General features: G+C 48.2%; 1 protein-coding gene across 2 annotated transcripts in view; it reads right to left on the bottom strand.

Moving 5' to 3' along the window:
* Positions 1-5,535: 5,535 nt before the first annotated feature.
* Positions 5,536-12,700, bottom strand: part of LGI2 (leucine rich repeat LGI family member 2) — a 31,441-nt gene continuing 24,276 nt past the window's right edge. For both annotated transcript variants that reach the window (XM_087864250.1, XM_045771414.2), the window contains one exon: positions 5,536-10,932. In XM_087864250.1, the coding sequence (XP_087720376.1) occupies positions 10,115-10,932 (818 nt within the window). In that variant the 3' untranslated portion in view covers positions 5,536-10,114. The remainder of the gene's footprint in view (positions 10,933-12,700) is intronic.

The raw sequence follows: 12,700 nt of genomic DNA, 5'->3' as shown, positions 1-12,700 counted from the left end.
CTGTACGTCTGTGACCAAGGACGGCCGTCTGCTTCAGGGTTCAGTTAGGAAACCCACCTGCCTGCAGGTAAGGGGTCCCAGTCTCCGATGTAAACCCCATCAGGAATAAAGGCACTATTCTGGCCTTCTTCTGTTCCTCAGTGGGGACAGTCTCCAGACAGAGAGCAGGAGCTTGTGTCTTAGTCTAACTGAGCTGATAGCACAGAACACCATAGCCCGGGTGGCTTGGAACGTTGATTTCTCGCTGTTCTGGAGGCTGGCCGTCCAAGATCAAGGCGCTGGCAGGTTTGGTGTCTGGTGAGGAAACTCTTCCTACCTCGCAGTTGGCCACCTTCTCCTATATCCTCCCATGGCAGAGAACGGAGAGAGAAAGAGATCCTATGTCTCCTCCTCTTTCCATAGGGGCGCCTAATCCTGTTCATGAGGGCTTCATCCTCATAATCTCATCACCTCCCAAAGGCTCCACCTCCAAATCCCCTCACATTGGGGGTTCAGCGTCAACATACGCATTTTAGGAGAGAGAAACGTTCAGTCCATAGCAGCTAGTGACAGAGTTACCTCCAGGCCCGGGAGTCGACAAAGCCGTCTCTGAGGTGCCGTGGATGGCCTTCAGAGCGTCACTATCTTTCTCTACGTCAGCCGTGACCCACGAAACACAGGCCAAAAGCCTCACTGTCATTAAGAAATCTTCTTGGGAATGGTTAAGGAAGCTAAGGCAATTTCGTTCCTCTTCCGTGTTCAATTCCCAGTCAAGACTCAGCTTAAATGCCGTCAGCTTCCCCTGAGTCCTGTGGAAATGGTGCCTGTACCTCAAACAATGCGTATGGAGGGGGAAGAAAGGTGGGGTGTGTGTGTATGTATGCTTGTGATGTGTATGTGTGTGAGTGGTGAGGGGGGCAGTGGCGGTATGTGTGGTGTGTGGTATAGAGTGTGTGTCTGTGTGTAGTAAGGGGTGTGTGTAGTGTGGTGTGTGTGTGTAGTAGGGAGTGAAGGGGATGTATGTGTGGTGTGTGGTATAGTGTAGTGTGTGTGTGTGTGTGTGTGTGTGTGTAGTGGGGGTGTGGTAGGGGTGTATGTGGTGTGTGGTGTAGTGTGGGGTGTGTATGTGTGGTGGGGAGTGAAAGGGGTGTGCAGTGTATGATATAATGTGTGTATAGTGGGGGTGTGGTGGGGGTGTGGTATAGTGTGGGGTTTGTGTGTGGTGGGGAATGAAGGGGGTGTGCAGTATGGTATGTATTGTAGTGTGCTGTGTGTGTTTGTGTGGTGGGGGTTGCAGTGGATGTGTGTGGGGTGGGGTGTAGTGTGTGTGTACGTGTGTGCACATGTATGTGTAGTGTGTGTGTGCGTGTGTGTGTGTGTGTGTGATGTGGCTTGTGTGGAGGGTGGGGGGTGGTATATGTTGGTTCCTAAACTTTCTCCAATTAAAGGTTCATTTGGCAGCAATCTCATTCCCACAAACCATTAAAGATGGTGTACGGATCATTCATCACTGCACAACAAATTAGTCCAAAACTAAGCAGCTTACAACAGTAAACATTTATTATCTCAGCCTCTATGGCCAGGAACCCACGAGTGGCTTAGTGGCACCGGTTTCTCATGAGTCTGTAGTCAAGATACCAGCTGGAGCTGCAGTCATCCGAAGGCCCGACTGGGGCTGACAGGCCCACCTCCAGGTGGTTCACTCACACGGTGGTGCTGGTTGTTGGCCAGAGGCCTCAGATCCTTCCGTGTGGGCCTCTCCACAGGCTGCTTGAACAGCCTCACAGCATGATGCTGCCCTCCCCCAGTGAGCTATCTAAGAGAGAGCCAGGGGGAAGCACCCTGCCTTTGAAGACCTAGTCTCAGAAGTTACCACCGAGGCTTCTGCCACATTCTATTCCTTGGAACCAAGTCAGTGAGTACAGCCTGCATTCATGGGAGGGAAATCAGCCCCCATCTCCCGAAGGTGGGGGACCAAAGAATTTGTGAACATATTTTAAAACCACCATGAGTAACACAGTGCAGAAAAAGAGAAACAAAGGCAGAAGAATCTTAAAATGTACTGACCGTACTATGGCAAGAATAAAATAGAGTGACATTTGAGGATTCAGGCCTTTTCCCCTCCACTATCTTCCCAGGAAAACTGATGTGGAGAGATGGGACAGAGGCCAGGCCGTGGACGGAGTGGGGGCAGATGGGAGGGGTTTTTGAATACTGGAGGATCAAGAGGGGCTGCCGCAGACTGTGAGATGTTAGAGGGCAGGAAGCTTGGGAGGGACTGGCTTTAAGAAGCAGCGTGTCAGGAGGCGCCTGAGTGGCTTAGTCAGTGAAGCATCTGCCTTTGGCTCAAGCCATGTCTCAGGGTCCTGGGATCAAACCTGGCATGCTTCTCCCTCTCCCTCTGCCCCTCAACCCCACTCGTGCTCTCTTTCTCTCAAAATAAATAAAATCTTAAAAAAAAAAAAAAGCAGCAGCAGCAGCATGTGTGGGGTTATGACCAAGCTTTCCTCTTCTTTCAGAGACACAAGGAGAGACCAGAACTACTTGTAATTAGTCCCCAGTTTGGGGGTTGTTTCATTACATCTACACTGTGGTGAGACTGGATCGCCTGGGTCTTATTCTTTACTCAGGCTACATTCACATTCCCTGAGAATGTCCACCACAAATGTAAAAGAGCGAGGAAGCTCTGTTTTTAAAGCTTCTCAAATGCTTTTGTATCTTCTTTAAGACATTTGTATTCTCAGGACCTAGCACAGCACCGTTCACACAGCGGGTACTGGAAAGAATCAAGCGAAAAAGTTAATTTGGATTTTCACATGATTTATGAGCCAAGAAGATGTTATGATCCAAAGGGACAGAGGAACTATGTAAACTTAAAATAAAAATATTTTGGGGTTGCCATGTGTTCAGAATGCCTAGATGGGTTGGAAGAAACAAGTGCAGGAGATTCAGGGTCAATCACACGGGGAATCAATAGAGTGGAGCCTGGGGGCCAGGACAAGTGTCAAAACTACTATTTTCTCTGTGGCCCCAACCTTATTTTCACATGTTCTTCAGCCCGCACAACCCTTGAAAGCAAACAGGGGGATGACGAAACTAAGTGGGTGTGGTGACACAAGCGGAGATCTCTCAGCCCTACTTTTGGAGAGGCCAATCAGGGCTCGGGGTCAGGTCTGGGGCTGATGCACGGGCTGCGGTGGGGCATGGGGAGCTGGACAGGTTTCCCTCTGCCCTAACAGTTGTTTCTTGCAAGATGAAAGAACTTAGCTGTATTTTTTTTTTCTTGGTTTCTAGCAGACTTCCCAGAGTAGACACCTGGAGACATATGGAGGAGAATGTTCTTCAGGGCTCACATACAGATTTCAGAAAGCACTGGGAATTTCGGGGTAGCACTTAAAATCCTGTAGGCCTCTTCCTGTGTTGCCTTGGTTGGCTGCCTGGCTGAAGGCAGAAGTTGAGGCTTAACAAGAGGCCTCCTGGAGCAGAGGCCAAGAGGTGGGGTTCACCCAAGGCCTGCCGTCTCAGCTCTGTTACCAATTTACTGGGAAAAGTCATTCGTGCCAGTTAGGCTCTGGTTAGTAAAGAGTTGTCCAGTCTGGGAGGCGGGTAGAGGAGCCAAATGTAAGAACAGGTGATCAATGAAAGTGACACATTACTCATGCCTCCAATTCTTCTTAGACAGTTAGTCCTCAATTAGCTCTCTGAGAAATAGAGAAAATAAGTGTACTTGCCTTGCTAATGACCACATGGTTAGGACTGAGCAGTTTACACAGCATTTTCGCTCCAAGATGAAATGTGCTGAAATATTGGGATTAATGAGTTTCTGACTTGCGGGTCTGGAAAAATTCAGTTCTTTTCTGTACATTTTCACCAATACAAAACAATGATTTAGTGGTAGAATGATCATGAAAAGGAACCAGGCCATTCTCCCCTCTATCCTGGTCAAAAGAACGTGTTCTGGCCTGAAATGACCCTTCCTCCTATGAATTTATTTTCTGTATTCACAGTCCATGTTTCACTGGACTGCACTGGGCCGAGGTCAATGGTTGTTTATGGTTAGTATTAACCTGATCAGCTGGGCATCCGTTCTCTTTGGTTGGTGCCCATGATGGACACACCCTAAGATGACCCCCGACCCCATGAGTCCTGCACAATCCCCTCCCTTTGAGTGACTGCAGGACCTAGGACCTGCTTCAAACTAACAAACTAACAAAGGTGGGGCAAAGGTGATGGGATCTCACATCTATGACTCCTGATGACCTTGCAGAAGCTAACAGTTATGTCATGAGAGGATCTATGGGGAAGGCCACTGGTGTGGAGCTGTGTGCCCCCACCCCTCCGGTGCTGAAAGGGGCCCCCCAGTCAAGAGGTGGAAAAAATACAGGGCCCGGAGTCCCATCATCGCAAGGAAATGAATTCTGCCAACAACCTGAATGACCCTGAAAGAAGATCTTTCCCTAGTTGAGCCACCAAATGAGAACACGGCCTGGCTGATGCCTTGACTGCAGCCCCATGAGACCCTGAGCAGAGGACCCAGCCCAGCTGTGCCAGGACTCCTGACCCACGGGGGCGTGCGAGCTAATGACCATGTTTTGTTTTAAGCCACTACATTCATGGTCATTTGTTACACAGCAGTAGAAAACTAATTCAACACATATGGCAAACCAGTGGTTACATAACTAGTTATCACCACGAGCTGTTTCATTGCACAATTAGCCACAGGCCGCTTTGTGATGCAGAAACACTACACCTAGGGTTGTAACTACAGCTTCCTGCAAGTATGACTTTTCCTCTTAACTAGCTTTAAGTCTCCTGAGGGCAAGAACTCTGCTTTTGTACTTTTTAAAAGATTTTATTTATTTATTTGAGAGAGAGAGCGTGCAAGCTCATGAGCAGAGGGAGGGGCAGAGGGAGCGGGAGAAGCAGGCTCCCCTGGGATCATGACATGAGCCGAAGACAGATGCTTCACCGACTGAGCCACCCAGGTGCCCCTCTGCTCTCATACTTCTTAAAAAGCTCCACAGCATATCAAAGTAACTGACATCGGTACACAGTCATATGTGATTTGAATTTTTGACCCTTCATTTGTCCAACGAAACCAAACGGGTCTAAAGACATAGAGACACGAGGCAAACTTTCACTGCACACCTGTTATGTACCAGGTTAGAGCCCCCACATGCAGAGAACAAGACAAAAGTCTTGCCCTCAATTTGTTCATGGTTCAACCCAATCAGTGGGATCTCGTAACCTCATCTTCTCACCACGCAGAGTCAGAGGATGCCCAAAGGTCCCTAGAGTTCTTCGCCAATCTGTCAAGATTATGATTCTGCAGCTCACGTAGAGGGTGTAACTGCAAAGTCCCTCTGTGACTTTTTAGTGACTTTTTAGTTTGCAAGTAGAAGCAGAAGTCCCCCGTGGTGCCCATTTTCCATTTAAACAGGGACTAAGCCACGAAGATAAATGGGCATACTCCGCCCTTCCACAATAGCCCATCAGGCCCTCAACTCTGTGACCGGAGTGGGCATATCCATATTCAAGCAGACCAGAGATCAAAGCCACATTAGGCATGAGCTACTTTTTATTCATAGACTTGCAGAATATATCGAATTAAGAGGCATGTTGTTTGTTAACCGTATTTACCAAAAAAGAGCTAAATATATATTCAGCCTTAAAATGGATCCATTGTAGCTTGCATACTGCAAAATTTGCTTTCATATACATATAAACTATTCTTATTTTACCTAAGTTATGCATCTAAGATACATAAAAATGGTACCAAATGGCATATTGGCTTATTTTATCACAGTTCTTATACATTCCTGATAGTCAAAGGGATTGATAGGGAATGCATAGTTTCCTACTGGGAGAAAGGTAGATTCTGATACAAGTAATGGAATGATGGTAAGGATAAGAGTGCCTCCCTTGGTTTAGATCTCAGCAGCTTTACCACACAATTCTTATTAGCATTACAATGGGCTCTCTTCGTTAATAATTGGCTGTTAATTTGCCTAGTTGTTCCACCCTCTACTTGCCTGGCTGAGGCAAAGGAAATCATGATGACCTTTTTTTTCCCAGTTTATTTCTACTTTCCCCAAAGATGTTCCTCCCCATCCATCTGCCCTGCTTTTCTGCCCATTCCCGTTAGACCGTCTTAAGTCTGGACCACCTTACTCACTGTGTCAACGACTAGATTACCGCATTCCACTCCAGAGTCCCCGCTCCACAGAATCTTTGGCCACTGCCTAATTAAGGAACCCTCTTCCAAATCTGCGAATGGAGGGGCTGATACTTCTGCAGAAGAATCAGGAAGCTGGCTGAAGAGATTTTCTTTAGGGGGCATGCAAATAGAGCCCCCTCCTGCAGACCTTCATCTCTCTTTCATTATACCCCCGGTCAGAGAAATTTCCATCCCGGGTATTTCTGGCAGCCAAACCTCTAGCATCCCACGCTGATTTTTTTTTTCCCCTAAAAATACACAGCCTCTCATTCCATGGGGAGGAAAAATGCAACACCGGCATTTCCAGCGTGCTCCCCAAGGGCTGATTATGACCTGGAGCAATTCATCATCACTCGTGCATTCGAGTTTTTGGTTGTTCCCTCATAGAACTCTTCTTGTTTATCTTGTGGACGTTGCGACAAGAACCAGATGTGTGTCGACCTCACCATCGCCCCATTGCTATTGCGGGGAGTGTGTGGAGAAGCAACCACGCCAGATAGAAATCCTCTTTAGAACAGAAAATTATCTGAAACTTCTGGAAGACTTTCAAGAGTGGGGCCTTGTGTGTAATAGCAGTCCCGCAGTGTTTAATTGTTAAAGGGACCAGTGGATGAGATGGTGTCTGTTCAGCACGATTTTCCCTCCGGCGATGCATATTTTGTTGCATTTTTTATTTTATCTCAAGGCGTTGCTATGTTCTGAATCATGATGATAAAGTCTTTATTCGGAAGTCATGTCAGGGTGTCACAAAGCAAATGCAAAGCCCACTGTGCAGGGGGAAGGCTCTGCCTTTGCCACTCACTACAGGATAATCTGGAGCAGGCAATTGACTTTGATTTTCACCCCGATTTCCTTCTCTCTGAAATTAGAATACCCACCCGCCAATAAACTGAAGAACTATGAACAAAGGTGATGGACACAATGGACACTGAAAAAACCTAAAGCATTACTGCAATGCTGGGGGTCTTAGTACCCACTGCCCGAGGACACCGTGCTTTTCCCACCTAAGGATTGTTTTCAGTCTTCGTGAGAGATCTGTTCCTGATCCCACGCTTTAAGGCTGTGTGGCGTGGCCACTTGGCTACGTGGAGGGGCTCAGCCTAGCCACAGAGATTGTAAAGAAGAAACAAGCTGACGAGAAGGCAACCGATGGGTGATAGGAAGGAATGGACAAGATCAGCCCTTCCCAGAACTCTCTCCACAGGGGATGGTCCCGCGAGTCTCTCGGCTTTGGGTTTCTGTTGCTGTTGTCGGGGTTTTTTGGGTTCTTCTTTTGTCTTACATTATTACTGGGAAAATCTTCTTGCAGAAATTGTTTAAACCTGGAGGGATTCTTGAGATGGAGCAGTGAGATTAATGAAGCAAAGCTTCCACCACCTCGTGCCAAGAACATCTAGGCTCCTTGAGCAAGTCAGCCAGAACAAATATTCCCTCCCTGAGAATGGAGACTCTTGTAGGCTGCAGACTCTGATCCTGTCTAGTTTCTTAAGAAGAAAAAGAGAACCTGACTGCAGCCACGTGGACTACTTGCCCTCTTGCCCGTGCCTCGCCCCTAATTCCTTAGATCTTTCTTCCAGCAGCCAATGTCTCCCCTGGACTCGGCAAGCACCCCTGTCCCCAGCACCGCACCCCCGGCTTTCTGGATTCTAGGCGATGCCCACCAGCACGGTGGGTACAGACCGTTTCTCCAGCCACTGCCCCCTCAGAGGGGAAGCTGGGGGGCTGGTGTCTGGTTCCCTAGAGGCAGCCCCATGAAAAGATGCCCCAGTTGCCTTCTCGACAAGCAGCTGGGTGCGGGAACATCATTTCGAGCTGGCACAAGCACTAGGACTGTCGAAACGTCCCCTACCTTGTTTGCCAAGGGCCTATTTTTCGGCCCAGGCTTCTCTGAGGGATTCCATGTGCCAGAGAGAACTGCTTGCCCATCTTAACAGCCAGCGGAATAGCAGCGCTGCCCCACTTTCCGCTGCTGATGTGCGGATCCGGGCATTTGCAGTCAATTCAAATCAACCGGGAAGGCAAAGGAACGTGGAAGGGTGATTTTGTGCTTCAGAAGTGAAAACAAACCACTTTCCTCCTGTTTGGTTGGTGCCTAGTAGGAAAGTTTCAAGCAGCGACGCTATTCTGTGTGGGGACCGAGCTCATTAAAATCCCCAGTGTCCTAGGCTGGAAGCCGTCTGCCTGCAGTCCCAGGACGTACGCAGGAGCGCCGTTGCAACATCGATGCTATTTATTGCCTTGATCTGCTTTGCTTAAACCAGAAACGACACCGCACTAAATTTGTACCTCCTCACGGCTTGGCAAACGATCATGAAAAAATAACACTCCAGTACAACATGACTGTGTTGGTTTGGGGGCTACAAGAGACGCTGGTGGGCGGCTCTTTCCGAGCTGCTCCTAAAATCTACTTCATAGCCTCGGGAGAGAACCAGCCAATCAGGCAGAGAACATCCCCTGGGACGTTTCCGCAAAACCAGACCCCGTGGGCGTCCCCATAACCCACACCAGACAAGCCCAGTCTGAAACAGACCCTCCGGCCCTCTGAGCACAGACCTGGTCTGTGGGATGCAGCGGGTCTAACGCTAAAGCTGGTCCCCGATGATCGGCTGAGCCCCCCAGCCTATTCAGGATGAGCCCCCTGCCCGTACGTGGTCCCGCGTCAGGCCGTGAGCCCCAGGGGACTTTCCTTTGCTAAACTACTGGGAAAGGAAGGGGGCACTGGTTTCAGGAGCACCCCGGCTTCTGCCATCTGATGCTTCAGCCCCTCCAGAAGGGCTGCCCTGGCGGCAGCAGCAAGAGCACCCCGACCAAGCAGGACCGACGCAGGAGTAGGGAGGAAGGCGGGTGGGCAGGAAGGTAGGTTGGTATTCAATGACTTGAAATAGGAAGCTGCCCAGAGGGCACAGACATGCACAAATCAAAGGGCCACCTCTAGGTTTCAAAGTACAGTGGGGCTTGTGTCAAGTCCCCTTTGATCCCACAAAATCCTGCTTCAAAAATTCTACCAAATGCTCATCAGATGGAAAGACCTGCTCTATTGCTTTAAAGGACGGGATGAAAAGCACCGTTCAGTCTTTGGCCTGTCTGCTGGTTACCCACACACTCAAAGAACGGGTTCAGGGGAGCAGCCGAGTCATGGAGGGCGTCTCACAAGCAATGTTGCTCTGACTGCCACGGGGTCGGCTCTGAACCACAAGGAAGAGGGGAGGAAGCCTTTGTCTCACTCACAGGCCAACGGCCGTGCAGGGCCTGGACACGTGTCTGCAGAGTATTCTCTCTGGCAAAGGAAGCGATGGCCAACATTGTTTTGTTAACGTCCTCATGACAAGCATCCACACGAGCCAATGAACTAGCCAACGTTCTGCTATGAAGGGGGCTTCAGGAAACTGAAATGACTCAAAATAGCATTGCTGAGTGTTATCAGATTTTTAAACGAATCATCAGCATATCTTTTCAGCTGACTTTGGCTTGAAGAGTTCTTACCAGAAAAGATTGCTAAAATGAAACGAGAAGGGCCCATAGTTTGTTTGGTCTTTTTCTGTTGGTTTTTTTTTTTTTTTCATTGTAAGAGCTGTCCCATCTTATCCGATTTCTTCCTTCTTTATAAAAAAAAAAAAGAAGAAGAAGAAAAAGCAAAAAGCACATTACTTTCCTAGGTGGTGAGAGTTAATGCTGTACTCTTTTCTCAGAGATAACAGGCTCTACGATGTCTTTTTAAATGGGAGAATGGACATGTCATGCAGTTAGCCAATAAATGCAATCCCTGATTGAAATGTGAGTTCTAAAATGTTGAAAACTTCTAACTAGTTCCCCAGGGCGTTTTTAATTGCGGAGCTCTGAACTTGGCTTTGTATTTGCTTCTCGGTCCTCTCTCGTGAAAGCTAGGGCTACGTGTTTTTAAACGCACCAATCACACCTTCACAAACTTAAGTCAACGACTATATGTTCAAAAATCTTTGTTTTCCCTTTGAAACTGGATGCAAAAAAGAAATCTCTCCTGTCAGTGGAGACAGCTGTGAAGGAACGAGGTGCCTGTACATAGATCTCCTTGAACTTTTTGAATAGCTGCTTTTCTTTATCCCACTGGTAGATCTGGGAGAACGTATAGTCACTCCCCAGGGCCAGGTAGTGATTATCTTTAAAGGAAAAGGGCTGCAGGGTCATGGCCCCCCGGGATGGGAGAGCCTGGATCTCCACAAACTGCTTACTATTCCACCTCATGACCCTGGAGTCCCCGATGAAGCGGGTGAGGGAAAGGTAGAGGGCATTCTGCATCCTAAAACTCTTCACGGCCAGCACGTCCTCCATGTTGGGGATGTCACTGTGGGGGACAAACTTCTTAGAGCTTTTATTCCACTGGAGGATGATGGGGACCTGGGAGCGGCTGGACAGAATCAGATGCGACTTCCCATCTATATCGACGAACTCCGCATCCGTGTCCCTGAACCACTCGTGCAGAGACTGGTAGGAGTAGAACCCTTTGCTGTTCCATTTATACACCGTGGACAGACCGGCTTTGGAGCTGTCCGCGATGATGAAGAAGGTCTCGTCCTCGATCTGAAACAGCTCGATGTCGTTGGGCTTGGAAATGCGAGAGACTTCGATGTCTTGGAATTTGACAAACTTGGTCCAGCTCTCATCGTATCTGTAGATGTGAGAGCCGCCGAAGAGCTGGGCCACCACCACGAAAACCTGGTCGTCGATGAGGATGGCCTTACAGCCCACGATGGACTGACCTGTGGCCCCAAGAGAAACAAGAGGGGATTAGGGCATTGCAGGGAGAAATTCTCCTCCGTAGTGAAACTGGAACCCTTGTGAACCGGAAAATGGGGACAGATGTAAAGAAATATGAGAAATGGGGCAGCTGATGCAGAAAACAGCATGGCAGCTTCTCGACGAATTGAACATAGAAATACCATATGACCCGGCAATTGCACGACTGGGTCCATACCCAAAAGTACTGAACGCAGGGTCTCTAAGAGATTTGCACACCCATGTTTATAGCAGCATTATTCACAACAGCCAAAAAGTGGAAGAAACCCCAGGGTCCACCGATGGATGAATGGATAAACAAAACATGGTGTATACACACAATGGAACGTTGCTCGGCCTTCAAAAGGAAGGAAACCCTGACATGGGACACATGACAATACAGACAAACGGTGAGGGCATTATCCTAAGTGAAATAAAGACAGTCACAAAAAGATAATAATATATGATTCCACTTATATGAGGTCCCTAAAGTAGTCAGATCCCTAGAGACAGAAAACAGAATGATGGGGACCGGGGGCTGGGGAAGAGGGGAGAATGGGGAGTTAGCGTTTAATGGATACAGAGTTTGAGTTTTTCAAGATGAAAAGAGTTCCAGAGATGGTTTGCATGACACCGTGAAGGCACTTCACACTACTGAACGGTACACTTAGAGATGGTTAAGACGGTAAGTTTTATGTTCTGTATATTTTCCCACAATTAAAACATTTTTAAAAACCTTGAAAAAATATGCCTCCATTAAGTGCTGGCCTCCTGGCCTCTGGTGTCTTTAGAAGCAGGAGGTACAATTCAGGAAATGCACCAACACCCAAGGAGCTGTCTTCATGCTAGTCAAACAGAACTTTCCAACTCCAGACAGTGGAAGGAAACAAATGCTCTTCTGTTCGGGGCGTGGGGGTAAGGGAGGGTAAAAAGGTAGGAGTCAGGTCTCAGAGACAGAAGGAAAAGAATGTAATGAGGGGCTTGTGAAGACATTTGGTCCCTTCTGATTTCTGGAGCCAAAGGAAGGAACAGAGGCGGAACAGGGGAGTGTTAAGCCTTGTGACTCTAGACCAGGTCGCCCAGGGGTTGAAAGGCAGCTCGTAGCTCACAAGCTTTCTGACCCAGTGCCGGTTAACTCTGTCTCAGGCTCCCTGTCTGTAGAACGAGGGTGCTATTCGCACTGACCTTTCAGGGTTAGTGAAGACTAAGTGAGAAAATTCACGCTGTTTTTAGAACAGAGCACCCACAAACAGGAAGTGGTCAACAATTAGTAGCTCTCATTACTGGATAATTAAAAGAACTGTCTTGATAATGAAAAGACCTCGGCCCTTTAAAATCTCCCATAGCCGGCACTGTGTAAACACCTGTAGAATGGTCAGTGACCTGAATGATCTGGCTCAGGAGGCCAGAACCGGGACTCTGCTGGAAAAGGGGAACTCTCCTGTCCGCACCACTTCCTGCCATCTTCTCCCATGCTGCACCGGGACCCCCAGGCCTTCCCCAACCTCCTCTTCCAACCAGCAAGCAATAGGACCACCTATATCAAAAGAGGACTGACCCCACATCTAGATCACTGGATTGAAAGTTATTTCTTTCCCCTGAATTTCTAGGCAATTTGGAGCAATGTGAATTTGGTCTGTAAATTACAAGGATAATTATCGAATTCCTGTCTCCAGTATTACTTTGGGGGCAGCTAGTGGCGAGTTTTTAGAGTGATACTTACTTTTCTCTTTCACTGTTTTGGCCTTCTTG

The sequence above is a fragment of the Ursus americanus genome, chromosome 8 (genome assembly GCF_024610735.1).
Source record: "Ursus americanus isolate L20-20 chromosome 8, mUrsAme1.1.p, whole genome shotgun sequence".
Classification (NCBI taxonomy): Eukaryota; Metazoa; Chordata; class Mammalia; order Carnivora; family Ursidae; genus Ursus; species Ursus americanus.
Note: the sequence above shows the minus strand (reverse complement) of the source record. Positions and strands in the feature narration are given on the sequence as shown.